The sequence below is a fragment of the Xyrauchen texanus genome, chromosome 39, assembly GCF_025860055.1.
Source record: "Xyrauchen texanus isolate HMW12.3.18 chromosome 39, RBS_HiC_50CHRs, whole genome shotgun sequence".
NCBI classification, from domain to species: domain Eukaryota; kingdom Metazoa; phylum Chordata; class Actinopteri; order Cypriniformes; family Catostomidae; genus Xyrauchen; species Xyrauchen texanus.
Window position 1 is genome coordinate 16,753,389 of NC_068314.1, and position 16,215 is coordinate 16,769,603.

At 37.3% G+C, this 16,215-nt stretch overlaps 1 protein-coding gene across 1 annotated transcript; it reads left to right on the forward strand.

Moving 5' to 3' along the window:
* The first annotated feature begins 134 nt into the window (after positions 1 to 134).
* On the forward strand, positions 135 to 12,688 carry LOC127632622 (ribosome production factor 1-like). Its single transcript, XM_052111322.1, has 9 exons — positions 135 to 406; positions 1,404 to 1,460; positions 3,559 to 3,639; positions 3,723 to 3,818; positions 4,512 to 4,665; positions 4,794 to 4,876; positions 10,376 to 10,557; positions 11,767 to 11,893; positions 12,007 to 12,688. The coding sequence occupies exons 1-9, from the start codon at positions 161 to 163 to the stop codon at positions 12,046 to 12,048; spliced, it is 1,068 nt and encodes a 355-aa protein (XP_051967282.1). The 5' UTR covers positions 135 to 160; the 3' UTR covers positions 12,049 to 12,688.
* Positions 12,689 to 16,215: the final 3,527 nt, after the last annotated feature.

The following is a 16,215-nucleotide window of genomic DNA, read 5'->3' on the forward strand; positions in this document are numbered from 1 at the left end:
ATTTCAGACAGGTTCATGGCACCCAAATAAATAAGAACCGTGTTACTTTTCTGTACGCTAGAGGACGCTAAACACAACACAAACACACGTGGCAGCAGGAACTTCCGTCTGAACCGGAAGAAGATTCTCACACACGTGAATTTAGACTGAAGCAACAGAAATGGACGTTACGGAGTTATCAACTTCAGAAAGTGTTTCTAAGAAAAAGGGGAAGACGAAGAAGATAAAACGGAAGACCAAATCCGACGAAGGTCCAGTGGAAGAGATTAAACCAGCAGACGATGAAGTCAAAGAGGAGAAGTCCGAGTCAGGAGGGTTTTTTCCTCCCACATTCAGCGTGTCTGAGATCAAAAACAAGCAACGCAGACATGCGATGTTCCTCAAACTCAAGCAGGAGAAAAGAAAGGTGACAGCTTACTTACTGCCGGGGAGACACAAACTGGATTTATTAAAGGCCGATATATACATAATAATATTCGACTGTTTTTTTTATTATGGCTACAGAGATGTTGACCATCCTTGTAAAAAAAATTCAAATATTGAAAGACTAAATGCATTTGGACACCAAAATGTGATTAGTCAATTGGTGGACGACACAACTTTATTTTTAAAAGCTCTTGATCAGATTCCCAAAGCAATTGAAATAATATATTATTTTTTCACATTTAAAACTTAATATTGATAAATATGAAATTATCACAATTGCTCCCTTGAAGCGATATTCCAATCAAATCGAATGTTAAATATTTAGGTATACACATTTCTAAAGATGAAACTGTTAAGGAGAAACAAAATATCTGGAGTAGATTGAATGAATGCAAAGGTAGACTTGATGTATGGATGAAAAGGGATCTATGTTTGGAAGGATTTATTTAACTAAAATGGAGAGTCTTGCCAGGTGTATTTACCCTGTATCTTGCCTTTTATATTTTAATGATATATTACCAGTTTATGATAAACCAACTGCAAAAAAATTGCAAATCCAGTTTATTCATTTTCCAGTGACCCCTAAAGCAAAGGAAACACACTTTAAAATATTTAATGGTTTATATTCTTCAAGTGAATTTTTAAGACTTCGATTTAACTTTGACTACAATACTTGTACTTTTTGTCAAATTGACATAGACACAACCAATCACCTCTTTTTTTTTTATTGTATGCAGTCAAATATTTTCTTGGAAAAAATATGTCCTATTGGTTGGAGACAAAAACATCATGAGCATCATGTGAACGTTCGAATCAAACAAAAATAAGTGGGTTTGAATTGACGCATCATGTTATTTGATTCGAAATGCTCTTCCAATGCTTCCAAATGACTATTTAGGCAGCTCTCTGTCATGTCATGGATTTTCCATTGTAATGTATTATTTGTTAATACATTTTATTTTTATATCTCTTCTCAGCTAAAACTGGAACTGAAAAAGAAAAGGAAAAAGGAGAGAGAAGCTCTTGGTGACAAGGTATGTTTTGATGCACTGTATTTCAAAGGCAGTGTTTCCACCTGGTGTACTAGAAGTCAACAGATGTTTTTTTTCTTTTTTTATGACCGATGCTGATATCCAGAGAGTAGGTTTGGCAGGTATAATGCCGAAAGTCCTGTATCACACAATTTAAAGGAGCAATGTGTAATATATTTAATGTGTTAAAGCATAAAATGATCATAATATGTTATCAGAGATTTAAATTTCTGTTTGTGTTTTGACCTGTGATCCCGCCCACTGCCCATTTCACAGTAGTATTTCGACACCCCAGGTTGTCAGATTTGAAATAAGTTGGTGAGAAACTGCATGCCGCAGCCATGGAAGCCAGCAACACATCTAGCTAACATTGACAGAGTTATAAAAAATATATAATATGCAAAGAATAAAAACTTTGCAAACGTATACATTAGCTGATCAACTTACCGTGTAAGGCTCGTCACTTGCCATTGTCAGTTTGCTCGTTCCTGTTGCGTGTCCTCAACCTGGCAACCCACCCACTTGAGCTTCAAGTCTGGAGAGGAGGGGGCAGGGAGTCAACTCCAATATTTAGAATTTGGACTGCAGTGCTCATTTTAAACACTTGATGTCAGTGTTACATATTGCTCCTTTAATATAAAAGGAATTAATACTCATGGGCGTAGGTTTAGTTTGAAAGTAGGTAGGGACATATTGCAATGATAATATTCAAAATGTTGGTATTAAGAAAATTAGGGAAAGTCAGCCTGGTAATACAGGCAAAATAGCATTATTATCTCATATAGCAAGTCACATTTTTTGTTTTTTTGCACCACCATATTCAATATTAGCCTTTTTTAAAGGATTTCTCAAGAACAAATTAATTAAGAACCAACCACTTGGGCTCCACGGTTAAGAGCAAAATGTGACATGCGATAAACTTGAATAATGTGACAATATGTGATGCAATAAACATAAGATTAATGGGTCGAAATTAAATGGTATCTTTATCAAGAAGATTTACTATGAGAAAATGATATCCAAGGGACATGAAGTGACATTCTGTAAAATGTATTATCCAGCACTAAACAAAGGGTATAGGGGTCAGTTAATTTACATGTGCTAAATGACGTGATTAATGATCTGTAATTTAAAAATTCAGAACAACGGCCTCAGTGATATATTGGTCAAACAATACCTGGTACCAACATCTGTCTATGGAGATCTGATCACACATGGTCAACTATGAGCCAAGACACATTATTTACACCATTTGCATTTTCCTGTGGCCACTTTGATTATTTGATTTCGTCGAAGAGAGGGTCTGAGTTTTTTTGTCTGCATACATCACTTACTATGTCATTGTATTGTTGCATGTTTTTGAACTACAAAGAAGAAAAAGCATGTGAAGTCGACACACTTTCCCTCTCAAATATACCTACATTTTAATCTCAACACAATGTCTTTGGCAGAACACTTATTTATTTATTATATTATAATTTATTTAGTATGTTCTTTGATCAAACAAACAGATAGTCCTGCCGCCAACTCATTCCAATGGTCAAGTCAGTGTTATTGTCTCTCTTTAGACGGGTTGGTCAAAAAAAAACAGGAATTTTCATAGTGCAGCCTAGACAGTGTTTACAGTTTTAAAAAAAATTAACCTATGAATGCTTACTTATAATTTTCTCTGGATTTTAAGCAGAGATAAGAGAAGAATATTGACACTGAAAAAGTTACACACTTCAGCTTTAAAGGCATATTTTTGTGTGGTGGTAGGTTAATTGACAGGTAAGGAGGTGGTCCCTCTGTTGTTTGGGATGCATCAGCATTTACATTACAAATGCAATGGGTTTGCATGTGTTTCTGACTTTGAGTGATCGGATCACAAAGTGTTTTAGACCCCATTTGCACCCGTATTTATTTACTATTAGCACTTGTGATCGGATCGCCAAAAACACATGTTAATACCAGATGTAAACGGTAAAAATGTGTATAATCGAACTGGCTTTCAAATCTCTTAACCATCTTGCTACGTAAATCAGTGGCATTCAGTGATCATTTGTCGTTGTTTTTTTTTTCATGAATTAATTGGTGTTTCCATATATTGTCTTTTTTTCAGGCACCACCTAAAGAAGTTCCCAAGACTATAGAAAACCAGAGAATATATGATGAAACTACAGTCAACCCTGAGGATGAGGAGGTGATGTGTGATTAATGAACCCTATTCCGCCCTCTTACTTTGAGCCCTTAAAACTAACCTGGAGCTCATTTGTTTTTATCCAGGTGGCTTTTGATGAAGGAACCGATGAATTCTCAGCTTACTTTAATCGATTGACAAATCCCAAAGTTCTTATTACCACTTCAGACAGGCCAAGAGGAGTGAGTTTACTGTGATATTTTAATTGTTTTTTCTGAGTATGAATCGAGAAATGCATTTACACCGAACAGCCACAACATTAAAACTACCTGCCTTATGTTTTGTAGGTCCCCCTCGTGCTGCCAAATCAGCGCCCGCATCTCAGAATAGCATTTTCAGATGATATTCTCCTCACCACAATTGTACAGAGCAGTTATCTAAGTTACCGTAGACTTTGTCAGTTCAAACCAGTCTGGCTATTCTCCATTGACCTTTCTCATCAAAAAGGCATTTCCGTCCGCAGAACTGCCCCTCACTGGATGTTTTTTTTTTTTTGGCACCATTCTGAGTAAATTCTAGAGACTGTTGTGCATTTACAGAAATATTCAAATCAGCCCATCTGGCACCAACAGTCATGCCACGGTCCAAATCTCTGAGATCACATTCTGACGGTTGATGTTAACATCAACTGAAGCTCCTGACCCGGATCTGCTTGATTTTATGCACTGCACTGCTGCCACACGATTGGCTGATTAGATAATCACGTGGATGATTGAGTATTTTGAGTATTTCTGTAACTGCTGATCTCTAGAATTTACTCTGAATGGTGCCAAAAACAAAAAACCTACATAATGTAAGGCAGGTGGTTATAATGTTGTGGCTGATTGCTGTATGCTTCAAGTATCGAGTGTTTATAGTATTGTCTGTGTTCTTAGAGAACTGTGAGGTTTTGTGAGCAGCTGGCAACAGTAATCCCACACGCACATGTGTACTACAGAAGAGGTCTGGCACTGAAGAGAGTGATTCCTCAGTGTGTATCACGAGGCTTTACTTACTTAATCGTGATTAATGAGGACAGGAAGGTGCCAAGTATCCTTTACTCAGACTTCAGTATGTAGCTACTTTAAATAATATCTGTGAGATCTCATTGTCTTGGATAAGTTCAAATGCTTATAGAAACTTGTATGTAGGATTTTCTTTCACTTAAAGTATCACAGACGGTTTGATTCTCTGTCACCTTCCTGACGGACCTACTGCACATTTCAAAGTCAGCAGTGTTCGGCTTCGCAAAGAGATGAAGGTTAGTGAAGTGTTCTTACAGGCGAGAGAAATACAAAAAAAACAAGGTTGGGCAATACTCACAATACAAGTATTCAATTCATGTGTTGGACTTTTTCGAATGCAATTCAAATAAATTATACAAAGTCATTGCAGTGAAATTGAATTTGTCCCAACACAGGATTTTTAACAAAACATAAATAATTGCATAGTTAATTTTGACAAATTTGATATATTCCACAATATTATTTACTTTTGCCATTCATCACCAAAAAATGTCCACCACAAGTTAAGTGATTACAGGGGAAACTCGAAAAATTAGAATATCGTGCAAAAGTTCATTAATTTCAGTAATTCAACTTAAAAGGTGAAACTAATATATTATATAGACTCATTACAAGCAAAGTAAGATATTTCAAGCCTTTATTTGATATAATTTTGATGATTATGGCTTACAGCTTATGAAAACCCCAAATTCAGAATCTCAGAAAATTAGAATATTACATGAAATCAATAAAAAAAAGGATTTTAAATACAGAAATGTCGGCCCTCTGAAAAGTATAATCATGCATATGTACTCAGTACTTGGTTTGGGCCCCTTTTGCATTAATTACTGCCTCAATGCGCGTGGCATGGATGCTATCAGCCTGTGGCACTGCTGAGGTGTTATGGAAGACCAAGATGCTTCAATAGCGGCCTTCAGCTCTTCTGCATTGTTTGGTCTCATGTCTCTCATCTTTCTTTTGGCAATGCCCCATAGATTCTCTATGGGGTTCAGGTCAGGCGAGTTTGCTGGCCAATCAAGCACAGTAATACCATGGTCATTGAACCAGGTTTTGGTACTTTTGGCAGTGTGGGCAGGTGCCAAGTCCTGCTGGAAAATGAAGTCAGCATCTCCATAAAGCTTGTCTGCTGAAGGAAGCATGAAGTGCTCTAAAATGTCCCGGTAGGCGGCTGCGTTGACTCTGGACTTAATAAAGCACAGTGGACCAACACCAGCCGATGACATGGCTCCCCAAACCAACACAGACTGTGGAAACTTCACACTGGACTTCAAGCATCTTGGATTGTGTGCCTCTCCATTCTTCATCCAGACTCTGGGACCTTGGTTTCCAAATGAGATGCAAAATTTGCTCTCATCAGAAAAGAGGACTTTGGACCACTGAGCAACAGACCAGTTCTTTTTTTCTTTAGCCCAGGTAAGACGTTTGACATTTGAAGCCCATGTCCAGGACCCGTCTGTGTGTGGTGGCTCTTGATGCAGTAACTCCAGCCTCAGTCCACTCCTTGTGAAGCTCCCCACACATTTGAATGGCCTTTTCCTGACAATCCTCTCCAGGCTAAGGTCATCCCTGCTGCTTGTGCACCTTTTTCTTCCACACTTTTCCCTTCCACTTAACTTTCTATTAATGTGCTTTGATACAGCACTTTGAGAACATCCAACTTCTTTTGCAATTACCTTTTGAGGCTTTCCCTCCTTGTGGAGGGTGTCAATGATGGTTTTCTGCACAACTGTCAGGTCAGCAGTCTTCCCCATGATTGTGAATTCAACTGAACCAGACTGAGAGACCATTTAAAGGCTCAGGAACCCTTTGCAGGTGTTTTGGATTAATTAGCTGATTAGAGTGTGACACTTTGAGCCTACAATACTGAACCTTTTCACAATATTCTAATTTTCTGAGATTCTGAATTTGGGGTTTTCATAAGCTGTAAGCCATAATCATCAAAATTATATCAAATAAAGGCTTGAAATATCTTACTTTGCTTGTAATGAGTCTATATAATATATTAGTTTCACCTTTTAAGTTGAATTACTGAAATTAATGAACTTTTGCACAATATTCTAATTTTTCGAGTCTCACCTGTAAATGCAATGAAATACACTCACCTAAAGGATTATTAGGAACACCTGTTCAATTTCTCATTAATGCAATTATCTAATCAACCAATCACATGGCAGTTGCTTCAATGCATTTAGGGGTGTGGTCCTGGTCAAGACAATCTCCTGAACTCCAAACTGAATGTCAGAATGGGAAAGAAAGGTGATTTAAGCAATTTTGAGCGTGGCATGGTTGTTGGTGCCAGACGGGCCAGTCTGAGTATTTCACAATCTGCTCAGTTACTGGGATTTTCACGCACAACCATTTCTAGGGTTTACAAAGAAAGGTGTGAAAAGGGAAAAACATCCAGTATGTGGCAGTCCTGTGGGCGAAAATGCCTTGTTGATGCTAGAAGTCAGAGGAGAATGGGCCGACTGATTCAAGCTGATAGAAGAGCAACTTTGCCTGAAATAACCACTCGTTACAACCGAGGTATGCAGCAAAGCATTTGTGAAGCCACAACACGCACAACCTTGAGGCGGATGGGCTACAACAGCAGAAGACCCCACCAGTTACCACTCATCTCCACTACAAATAGGAAAAAGAGGCTACAATTTACAAGAGCTCACCAAAATTGGACAGTTGAAGACTGGAAAAATGTTGCCTGGTCTGATGAGTCTCGATTTCTGTTGAGACATTCAGATGGTTGAGTCAGAATTTGGCGTAAACAGAATGAGAACATGGATCCATCATGCCTTGTTACCACTGTGCAGGCTGGTGGTGGTGGTGTAATGGTGTGGGGGATGTTTTCTTGGCACACTTTAGGCCCCTTAGTGCCAATTGGGCATCGTTTAAATGCCACGGCCTACCTGAGCATTGTTTCTGACCATGTCCATCCTCTGATGGCTACTTCCAGCAGGATAATGCACCATGTCACAAAGCTCGAATCATTTCAAATTGGTTTCTTGAACATGACAATGAGTTCACTGTACTAAAATGGCCCCCACAGTCACCAGATCTCAACCCAATAGAGCATCTTTGGGATGTGGTGGAACGGGAGCTTCGTGCCCTGGATGTGCATCCCACAAATCTCCATCAACTGCAAGATGCTATCCTATCAATGTGGGCCAACATTTCTAAAGAATGCTTTCAGCACCTTGTTGAATCAATGCCACGTAGAATTAAGGCAGTTCTGAAGGCGAAAGGGGGTCAAACACAGTATTAGTATGGTGTTCCTAATAATCCTTTAGGTGAGTGTATATATGAATTAAAGGAATAATTCGCTAATCATTTTTAAACCTCAGGCCATCCCAAATGTGTATACAGTGAGGAAAATAAGTATTTGAACACCCTGCTATTTTGCAAGTTCTCCCACTTAGAAATCATGGAGGGGTCTGAAATTGTCATCGTAGGTGCATGTCCACTGTGAGAAACATAATCTAAAAAAAAAATCCAGAAATCACAATGTATGATTTTTTAACTATTTATTTGTATGATACAGCTGCAAATAAGTATTTGAACACCTGAGAAAATCAGTGTTAATATTTGGTACAGTAGCCTTTGTTTGCAATTACAGAGGTCAAACGTTTCCTGTAGTTTTTCACCAGGTTTGCACACACTGCAGGAGGGATTTTGGCCCACTCCTCCACACAGATCTTCTCTAGATCAGTCAGGTTTCTGGGCTGTCGCTGAGAAACACGGAGTTTGAGCTCCCTCCAAAGATTCTCTATTGGGTTTAGGTCTGGAGACTGGCTAGGCCATGCCAGAACCTTGATATGCTTCATACAGAGCCACTCCTTGGTTATCCTGGCTGTGTGCTTCGGGTCATTGTCATGTTGGAAGACCCAGCCTCGACCCATCTTCAATGCTCTAACTGAGGGAAGGAGGTTGTTCCCCAAAATCTCGTAATACATGGCCCCGGTCATCCTCTCCTTAATACAATGCAGTCAGCCCTGTCCCATGTGCAGAAAAACACCACCAAAGCATGATGCTACCACCCCCATGCTTCACAGTAGGGATGGTGTTCTTGGGATGGTACTCATCATTCTTCTTCCTCCAAACACGGTTAGTGGAATTATGACCAAAATGTTATATTTTGGTCTCATCTGACCACATGACTTTCTCCCATGACTCCTCTGGATCATCCAAATGGTCATTGGCAAACTTAAGACGGGCCTTGACATGTGCTGGTTTAAGCAGGGGAACCTTCCGTGCCATGCATGATTTCAAACCATGACGTCTTAGTGTATTACCAACAGTAACCTTGGAAGCGGTGGTCCCAGCTCTTTTCAGGTCATTGACCAGCTCCTCCCGTGTAGTTCTGGGCTGATTTCTCACCTTTCTTAGGATCATTGAGACCCCACGAGGTGAGATCTTGCATGGAGCCCCAGTCCGAGGGAGAATGACAGTCATGTTTAGCTTCTTCCATTTTCTAATGATTGCTCCAACAGTGGACCTTTTTTCACCAAGCTGATTGGCAATTTCCCGTAGCCCTTTCCAGCCTTCTGGAGGTGTACAATTTTGTCTCTAGTGTCTTTGGACAGCTCTTTGGTCTTGGCCATGTTAGTAGTTGGATTCTTACTGATTGTATGGGGTGGACAGGTGTCTTTATGCAGCTAACAACCTCAAACAGGTGCATCTAATTTAGGATAATAAATGGAGTGGAGGTGGACATTTTAAAGGCAGACTAACAGGTCTTTGAGGGTCAGAATTCTAGCTGATAGACAGGTGTTCAAATACTTATTTGCAGCTGTATCATACAAATAAATAGTTAAAAAATCATACATTGTGATTTTTGGAGTTTTCTTTTTAGATTATGTCTCTCACAGTGGACATGCACCTACGATGACAATTTCAGACCCCTCCATGATTTCCAAGTGGGAGAACTTGCAAAATAGCAGGGTGTTCAAATACTTATTTTCCTCACTGTATATGACTTTCTTCTGCTGAGCTCTGTAGGTCCTCACAATGCAAGTGAATGGGTAACATAATTTTGAAGCTCCAAAAAGCACATAAAGGCAGCATAAAAGTAATTTATAAGACTCCAGTGGTTAAATGCATATATTCAGAAGCAATATTATAGATGTGGGTGAGAAACGGATTAAAATTCCCTTTTTACTATGAATTCTTCCTGACCCTGATGAATCGAATGCGAATCGCCAAAAACAAAAGAAGCTGAAAGTGGAGATTTACAGTAAAAAAAGGACTTAAATATTTATCTGTTTCTCTCCTATACTTATAATATTGCTTCTGAATATATGTATTTAACAGTCGTATTGGATTATGCTGCTTTTTTTTTTTTTTAAGCTTCAAAGTTTTTATTCCTATTTACTTGCGTCGTGAGGACCTACAGAGCTGAAATATTCTTCTAAAAAATTTTATTTTTTTGGGTGAACTATCCCTTTAAACAGATTTCCATAGGTGGCATTTCAAACATTATTAATAACATCTTCTGTTTCCGGAAATGCCCCCTATGTTGCATGTATGATACCATGTTTGTTAGTAATTCATACTGAAAAATGAAATGTACTTTTAAAAATAGTTACAGCAGTTACATATAGATACATGTCGTTTAAATGGTAGAATTTGAATTCTATGTCCTTAAAATCAATTTGAATGACACTTTTGCATCCTGATTGCTACCATAATTCTAAAGGGGGCACAACTCTGAACTTTAAGTGATTCTCTTCGTTATTATTTAGAGAAGGGGTAAGGACCCAACAGAACACGTTCCAGAAGTCATCCTCAATAACTTCTCTACTAGACTTGGTCACACCATCGGTCGGCTGTTTGCCGCTCTGTTTCCTCATGATCCACATTTCATTGGCCGTCAGGTTGCCACATTTCACAATCAGAGAGACTTCATCTTTTTCAGGTTTCACAGGTAACTCTTCTCTCATTTAAATTGTATGGATCCATTGCATAAATGACAAAACCTGTCACGGAATACTGCCAAATCATGAAATCTTCAGTCAAATATGGATAAAGATTATCCCTTGGTGCAGAGATTTATCTTACAAATTTGTGCTGTCACAATATGCATTTTATTTTTAATTCACATGCCTGTCACAATTAATACATTTTATTGTGCATGTTGTATTGAATCACATTGTCATTGAAACTAGGGCTGCACGATTTGGGGAAAATGTCATATTGCTATTATTGAGGTTAATATTGCGATACGCGATTGCGATATAATAGACAAATCGTATCATGAGTCAACTTGCTTGGTTATCAAGGAAAATGCACAAATAGATTACTGATAATGCTGAAATGTGTATTTCTCAACTCAAATATACAAACTAGCAACAACAAGAACTATAAATGCAGTGTTTTCAAATTAAAATATTTTGTATTATATATGTACTGTAGTGTGTTGTATACATACCTTTTTGTTGTTTATGTTTTAAATCCACTTCTGAAGTGTTGCGCTCCATGCAGAGTGTAGTCTCTTACGTGTCAAAACAAACACTACAAGGCATTATTGAAGTGATGGTTTTTATTTTGCCTCTAGAGGCCGCTCTCATTCTGTATAACAACAGCGGACTTTTCCCGGCTGCTCACAATGGGGAAAAACTATCAGTATGGATTTTTGCCTATAAATGATAGTTCCAGAAATGTTTTATCTGTGCTGATTAATCGGCAAAACCGATATATCGGTTGACCTCTATTCCAGACAACACTGTGTAAACAAAGAGATTCCAAGTTTTGTAAACAATTGTAAACACATTAAAGTTTAAGGTGTGTGTACAGATATAATTGACATGACAAAAACAGATAATTTGTATGAAAAAAAATCACTATCATGACAGCCCTAGATGTTGCTCTGCTAGTCATTATTGATCATATACTATAAATAAAAGCATGTGAATATATTCTAAAATGAAACTTCTCAAAATAGAGGGAAACAAAAGTATTTTGATGCTAAACAAGGAATTGACTTGTTTGTGAAATATGAGCCCTTGTGTTGTCATTGGTCAGAAATGTAACACATTTTCAAGCAAACAATGCTTAATTTAACTGGTGTTGGAAATGGACAGCTGAAGAACTGCTGTTTCTACAGGAAATGATCGATTCATTTTGTACAACACAGGTACATCTTCAAGAATGAAAAGAGAGTAGGAATCCAAGAGCTAGGACCCCGCTTTACTGTTAAACTTCGCTCCTTACAGAAAGGAACCTTTGACTCCAAATTTGGTGAATATGAATGGGTTCACAAGGTTAGTTCTATCTCTAAAATATATTTTTTTAGAGTTTTAATGTGCTGTTAAATGTCTGTCATTTTTACTATGTGTAGGTCACACATCATTAACTGTTGCTTGATATGTTTCAGCGTCATGAGATGGACTCCAGTAGAAGAAAATTCCATATTTAAGATGCATCCTGGAAAAATAGGGCAACTGCTCTTTAATGTCTAATTAACATCTAATAATATCTTTTTCCTTTGATGGATTAAGTGTTAATGGAATACATGCGTTGAATTTGCTGTATTATATTTTCTTGTACTTTATTATTAAGAATACCTTTGTGAAATATGACTTTAAAGAGAGATTCGTTTTTCCTCCAGGCATGACAAATGTATCAATTTGTCAAAAAAACAAATTTCGTCCTTGCTTAAATACAAATTAAGCCTACGTTCACTAGTACTATGACTTATTCTTACCAGAAAGACTTGTAAATAGTTGGAGTTACTGTCACATAATAGTGGGCTTGCAATAACCAATTATAATTGGTTAACCGATCACTTGTTTTTTTCTTTAATCAAGTGAGCGCCAAATTTATTTTCATTTATTTCTTGTACCATATGGGGGGAGGGGTGTATTATTTAGCATATTTTGTCTTGTGCCCAAGTTGAAGGCTACAAATATGGAAATGTATGCTACCCGTTGTGTACAAAATAAATACATTTTATTATAAATTGCATGTTGTTTTTCACATTTAAAAACAATTGTCTGTTTTGATGTTCTCTTAAAGTACTTGCTTTGCATATAGGCTTCTAATTCAGCAGTTGAAATTAAAAGTAAATTTATGTTGTCAGAGCCGATGTCTTCGTCAAAATGATTGCAGTCCTTTTCTCTGTACGTTGCACTCCGTTTGCTCGACCTGCATGTGTGTGCACACTTGCTTTATAAAGTAGCCCTATTTGATGTTTAACAACGACTCTGTTAGATTCATTAGGAGTCTCTGCTTAAAAACTATTTACTAGTGCTGTCAGTCGATTAAAATGGTGAATCACAACTAATCGCATAATTGTTCAGTTAATTGCGATTTAATCGCAAGATTTTGAAAGGGCTGAAATTTGACAATATATCTTTTCCTGTCAAAATGCATTTATTCTCTTAGGGGGAAAAAATATATATGTACCAATAATGCTTTATAGAGGTATGCAGTGAAGCCATTACTTGTATAAACTTGTCTGTTTATTTCAAAATTATCTGAATTCGATATTGAACCAGATGTGGCCGGAGTTTAAACTGGAATTGCGTTTAAACCTATTTTTAAATGTTACTATATTACTGTAACAAGGTTAAAATGGAAAAGGAGACCGGAACCGGCCGAACGGTCAAAATAATATTAAATGACACAGAACACAAACGCGCAGTGCAGCTGCATGTGGCTCTCTCCAACTGCCGCATCCCGCTGCACTTATCCCTCTCCGCTGACTAGAACGATTGGGTACCAGGCGGGCGTGCGTAGTCACACTCTGGACCTGCTCTAAATAAAATATGCCTATTTAAAATAATAGCCTAATAATAATTTTAATGCTATTATTAAATGATATTATTTTTCTTACCAGATGAATCTGAATATGTAGCTTAGGCCACATTAACTGTAGAACATGTTAACTGGTTTCTCGTATTTCTGACATTAATCTGCTGAAACTTAGTCATTAGTAAACATTTGTAATTGTCTCTTATGCCTGTGTATAGCCTAAAGAATGAGCAGTTTCTTCATATCCCATGAGCAAGAATATTCTGAATAGATGTTGGGTACAATGGGCTAAAGGCACACTTGAAGGAAAATTAGCTTTGTTCTGCTCACAAAGTGTTTCAAGATTCAAGAAATACATTTCATTTTTATTGAATATTGATGGAGCAACATAATTTGTGTGAAAAGAAATAACAATATAAATTTGTTTTGAATACTGTTATTATAAAAACAAATGTAAAGGGGTAAAAGGCCCCCAGGGCGGTTATGTTGATATTGTAGATACCGGGCAATAGTTATAGGGCACAATTTGTCAGCTTATGCAAATGCTTTTAAGACAGCAAGATGCTTTTTTGAAAAACAAATTAAGGTAATACTTTTCAAAATAACCATTTCAGAAAAGGGTGCATCATTTTTTGTTCATTTCAATCATATTTGACATTTTCATTACATCTCTAGTATTCTATAAACAAATAAATCTCCATTATGATTGGATCAGTCAGTATGAGCCCACACTACCCAACATTTTTCATAAATCTATTCCCCCCACTTGAAAACAATGCATTTAACAGGGGCTTTGGACAGTTATTGATTTTTTTTATTACCATTTTGAACATAATTGAAAATGACAAATAAGTATTTTGTCTCCAAATTAATGTGATAATTTTGAGGATATTCATTAGCTACTTTAATGTGCAACATTTTAAAAAGTATTAAAGATTAGATGAAATGACCTCAAAATCAATCATTGGATATTATGCGTAATGATCTCATGGATCTGGAATATTTTGCAGTCCATAGTGACAAACAGGTGTTTGGGAAAGTGCTTTCATAAAGCTAGTTTTTGATGCCATTTAGTGTTTTGGGAGAAAATAAAATCAAATGAGACTATACATTTGAAATCTGTACATTTGTATATTAAGTTAATACGTTTATTTAATGTATTAAATTGAAATGTGTTAATCTTAAAAATAGGCAAAAAAAATTAGTGTAGATCAGTGATTCCCAACCCTGGAGGCCCCTCAACACTACACATTTTGGATATCTACCTATCCAAATACACCCGATTCAACTCTTTTTATGTTAATAAAAACGCCAAGACCTGAAGTGGGTGTCTGATAAGGGAGATATACAAAATGTGTAGTGTTGGGGGCCTCCAGGAACAGGTTTAGGAACCACTGGTGTAGACGACCTCAAAACTAGCAAGAACTAAAAACTCCAGCTGTGATTTCATGTGGTCTTTAGTATAGAATTCATATGTAGATGCCTCATTCGGCTGGTTCTAATAAGTCAACTGTGGCGCCATCTTGGAACGTTCAACATGGAGAGCTGTTTAAATGCAAGTGAATGGAGATGAAGACTCAGTCCACTGCCTAAACTGCTTTTTGTGAAAACAGTTCATCATGTAATAAAATTACAGACTGTGTGCTAATTTTCAGTATGTTTGCCATGATATTTTCATTTAAAGAGGACTTCAATTGCAGATAAATCTGTTTTAGGAATTTTTATATAATTAAGCAATATCACATGAGCAAGAGTTCGATATGGCCTTATATCAGCACTGATGTGTTAATCACAATAGAGCTGATTTAGGGCCATATATATATTTGCATGATAGCAAGTGTGATATTGCTTATAACAGTTCAATGAATAAGTAAATTTTTAAAAAGTGTATGGTCACAAAAAAACTACTTTCTTAGGCGACGTATCAGAATTGCTCATTCAAACCAAATTATGTATCAAAGCCTCCGTTAGTAATTAAAAAATTTCACTTTAGAACAAAAATCATGGCTTGGGCTGTTTTTAACAAGTTATTGGAGAAACAATGGAGTGTGTGAGAGAGAGAGGAGGGATTGAGCATGTGCGAACACCTGTTGATGATACTGTAGTCTGTTAGTCAGTTTCTGAACATAATGTCATTTTGGTGAAATACATCTTATTTTCTCAGTGGAAAAGTAGCCGTCCAAGCGGGGGTATTCCTCCATTGAATGGTGGTCCACCATTCACTATAGAAAGAAACCACAATCTCCTCTGCTATTTTGTCCTCTCCAATGTGGAAACTCCGGTAAGAGGTAAGCGCCTTGAGTTTGTGTAATTAATCAGTCTGTTGTGTCTCTCAGCTCTGATGAGCCTTAATGCTGAATTTGTTAGTTTAAAGCCGTTTAAAGTTATTTTCTAGCTTAGTAGTAATACGAACGATCACGGAGCTTTGTTGACTATAAACTGACTCACTTCACCAACTGACTCCTGTTACATGCAAAAATGGTCTTTTGCCTCCACCTGCTGGCTAAAATATGTTATGTCACAAAATTACATTTATTAACACATATGCACTACTCTTACACTTTAGTTTAGAATGGTACGAACACAAGCGGAGTGATACACACACAGTGAAGCATCTGAGTGCTGATGTTTGTGCCGTTCTAAACTAAAGTGTAAGAGCAGTGCATATGTGTTAAGAGCTACTGTTTGTCTTTTCAGCATTATGGCTCATCACAGCTGAGAGACACAACAGACTGATTACTTACACAATGCGTGCTGTTTAAAATGGTGGAGGACATTGCAGTTTCTCACCTGCTACCGCAAAACTGGGAGAAATACCCCCGCTTGGATG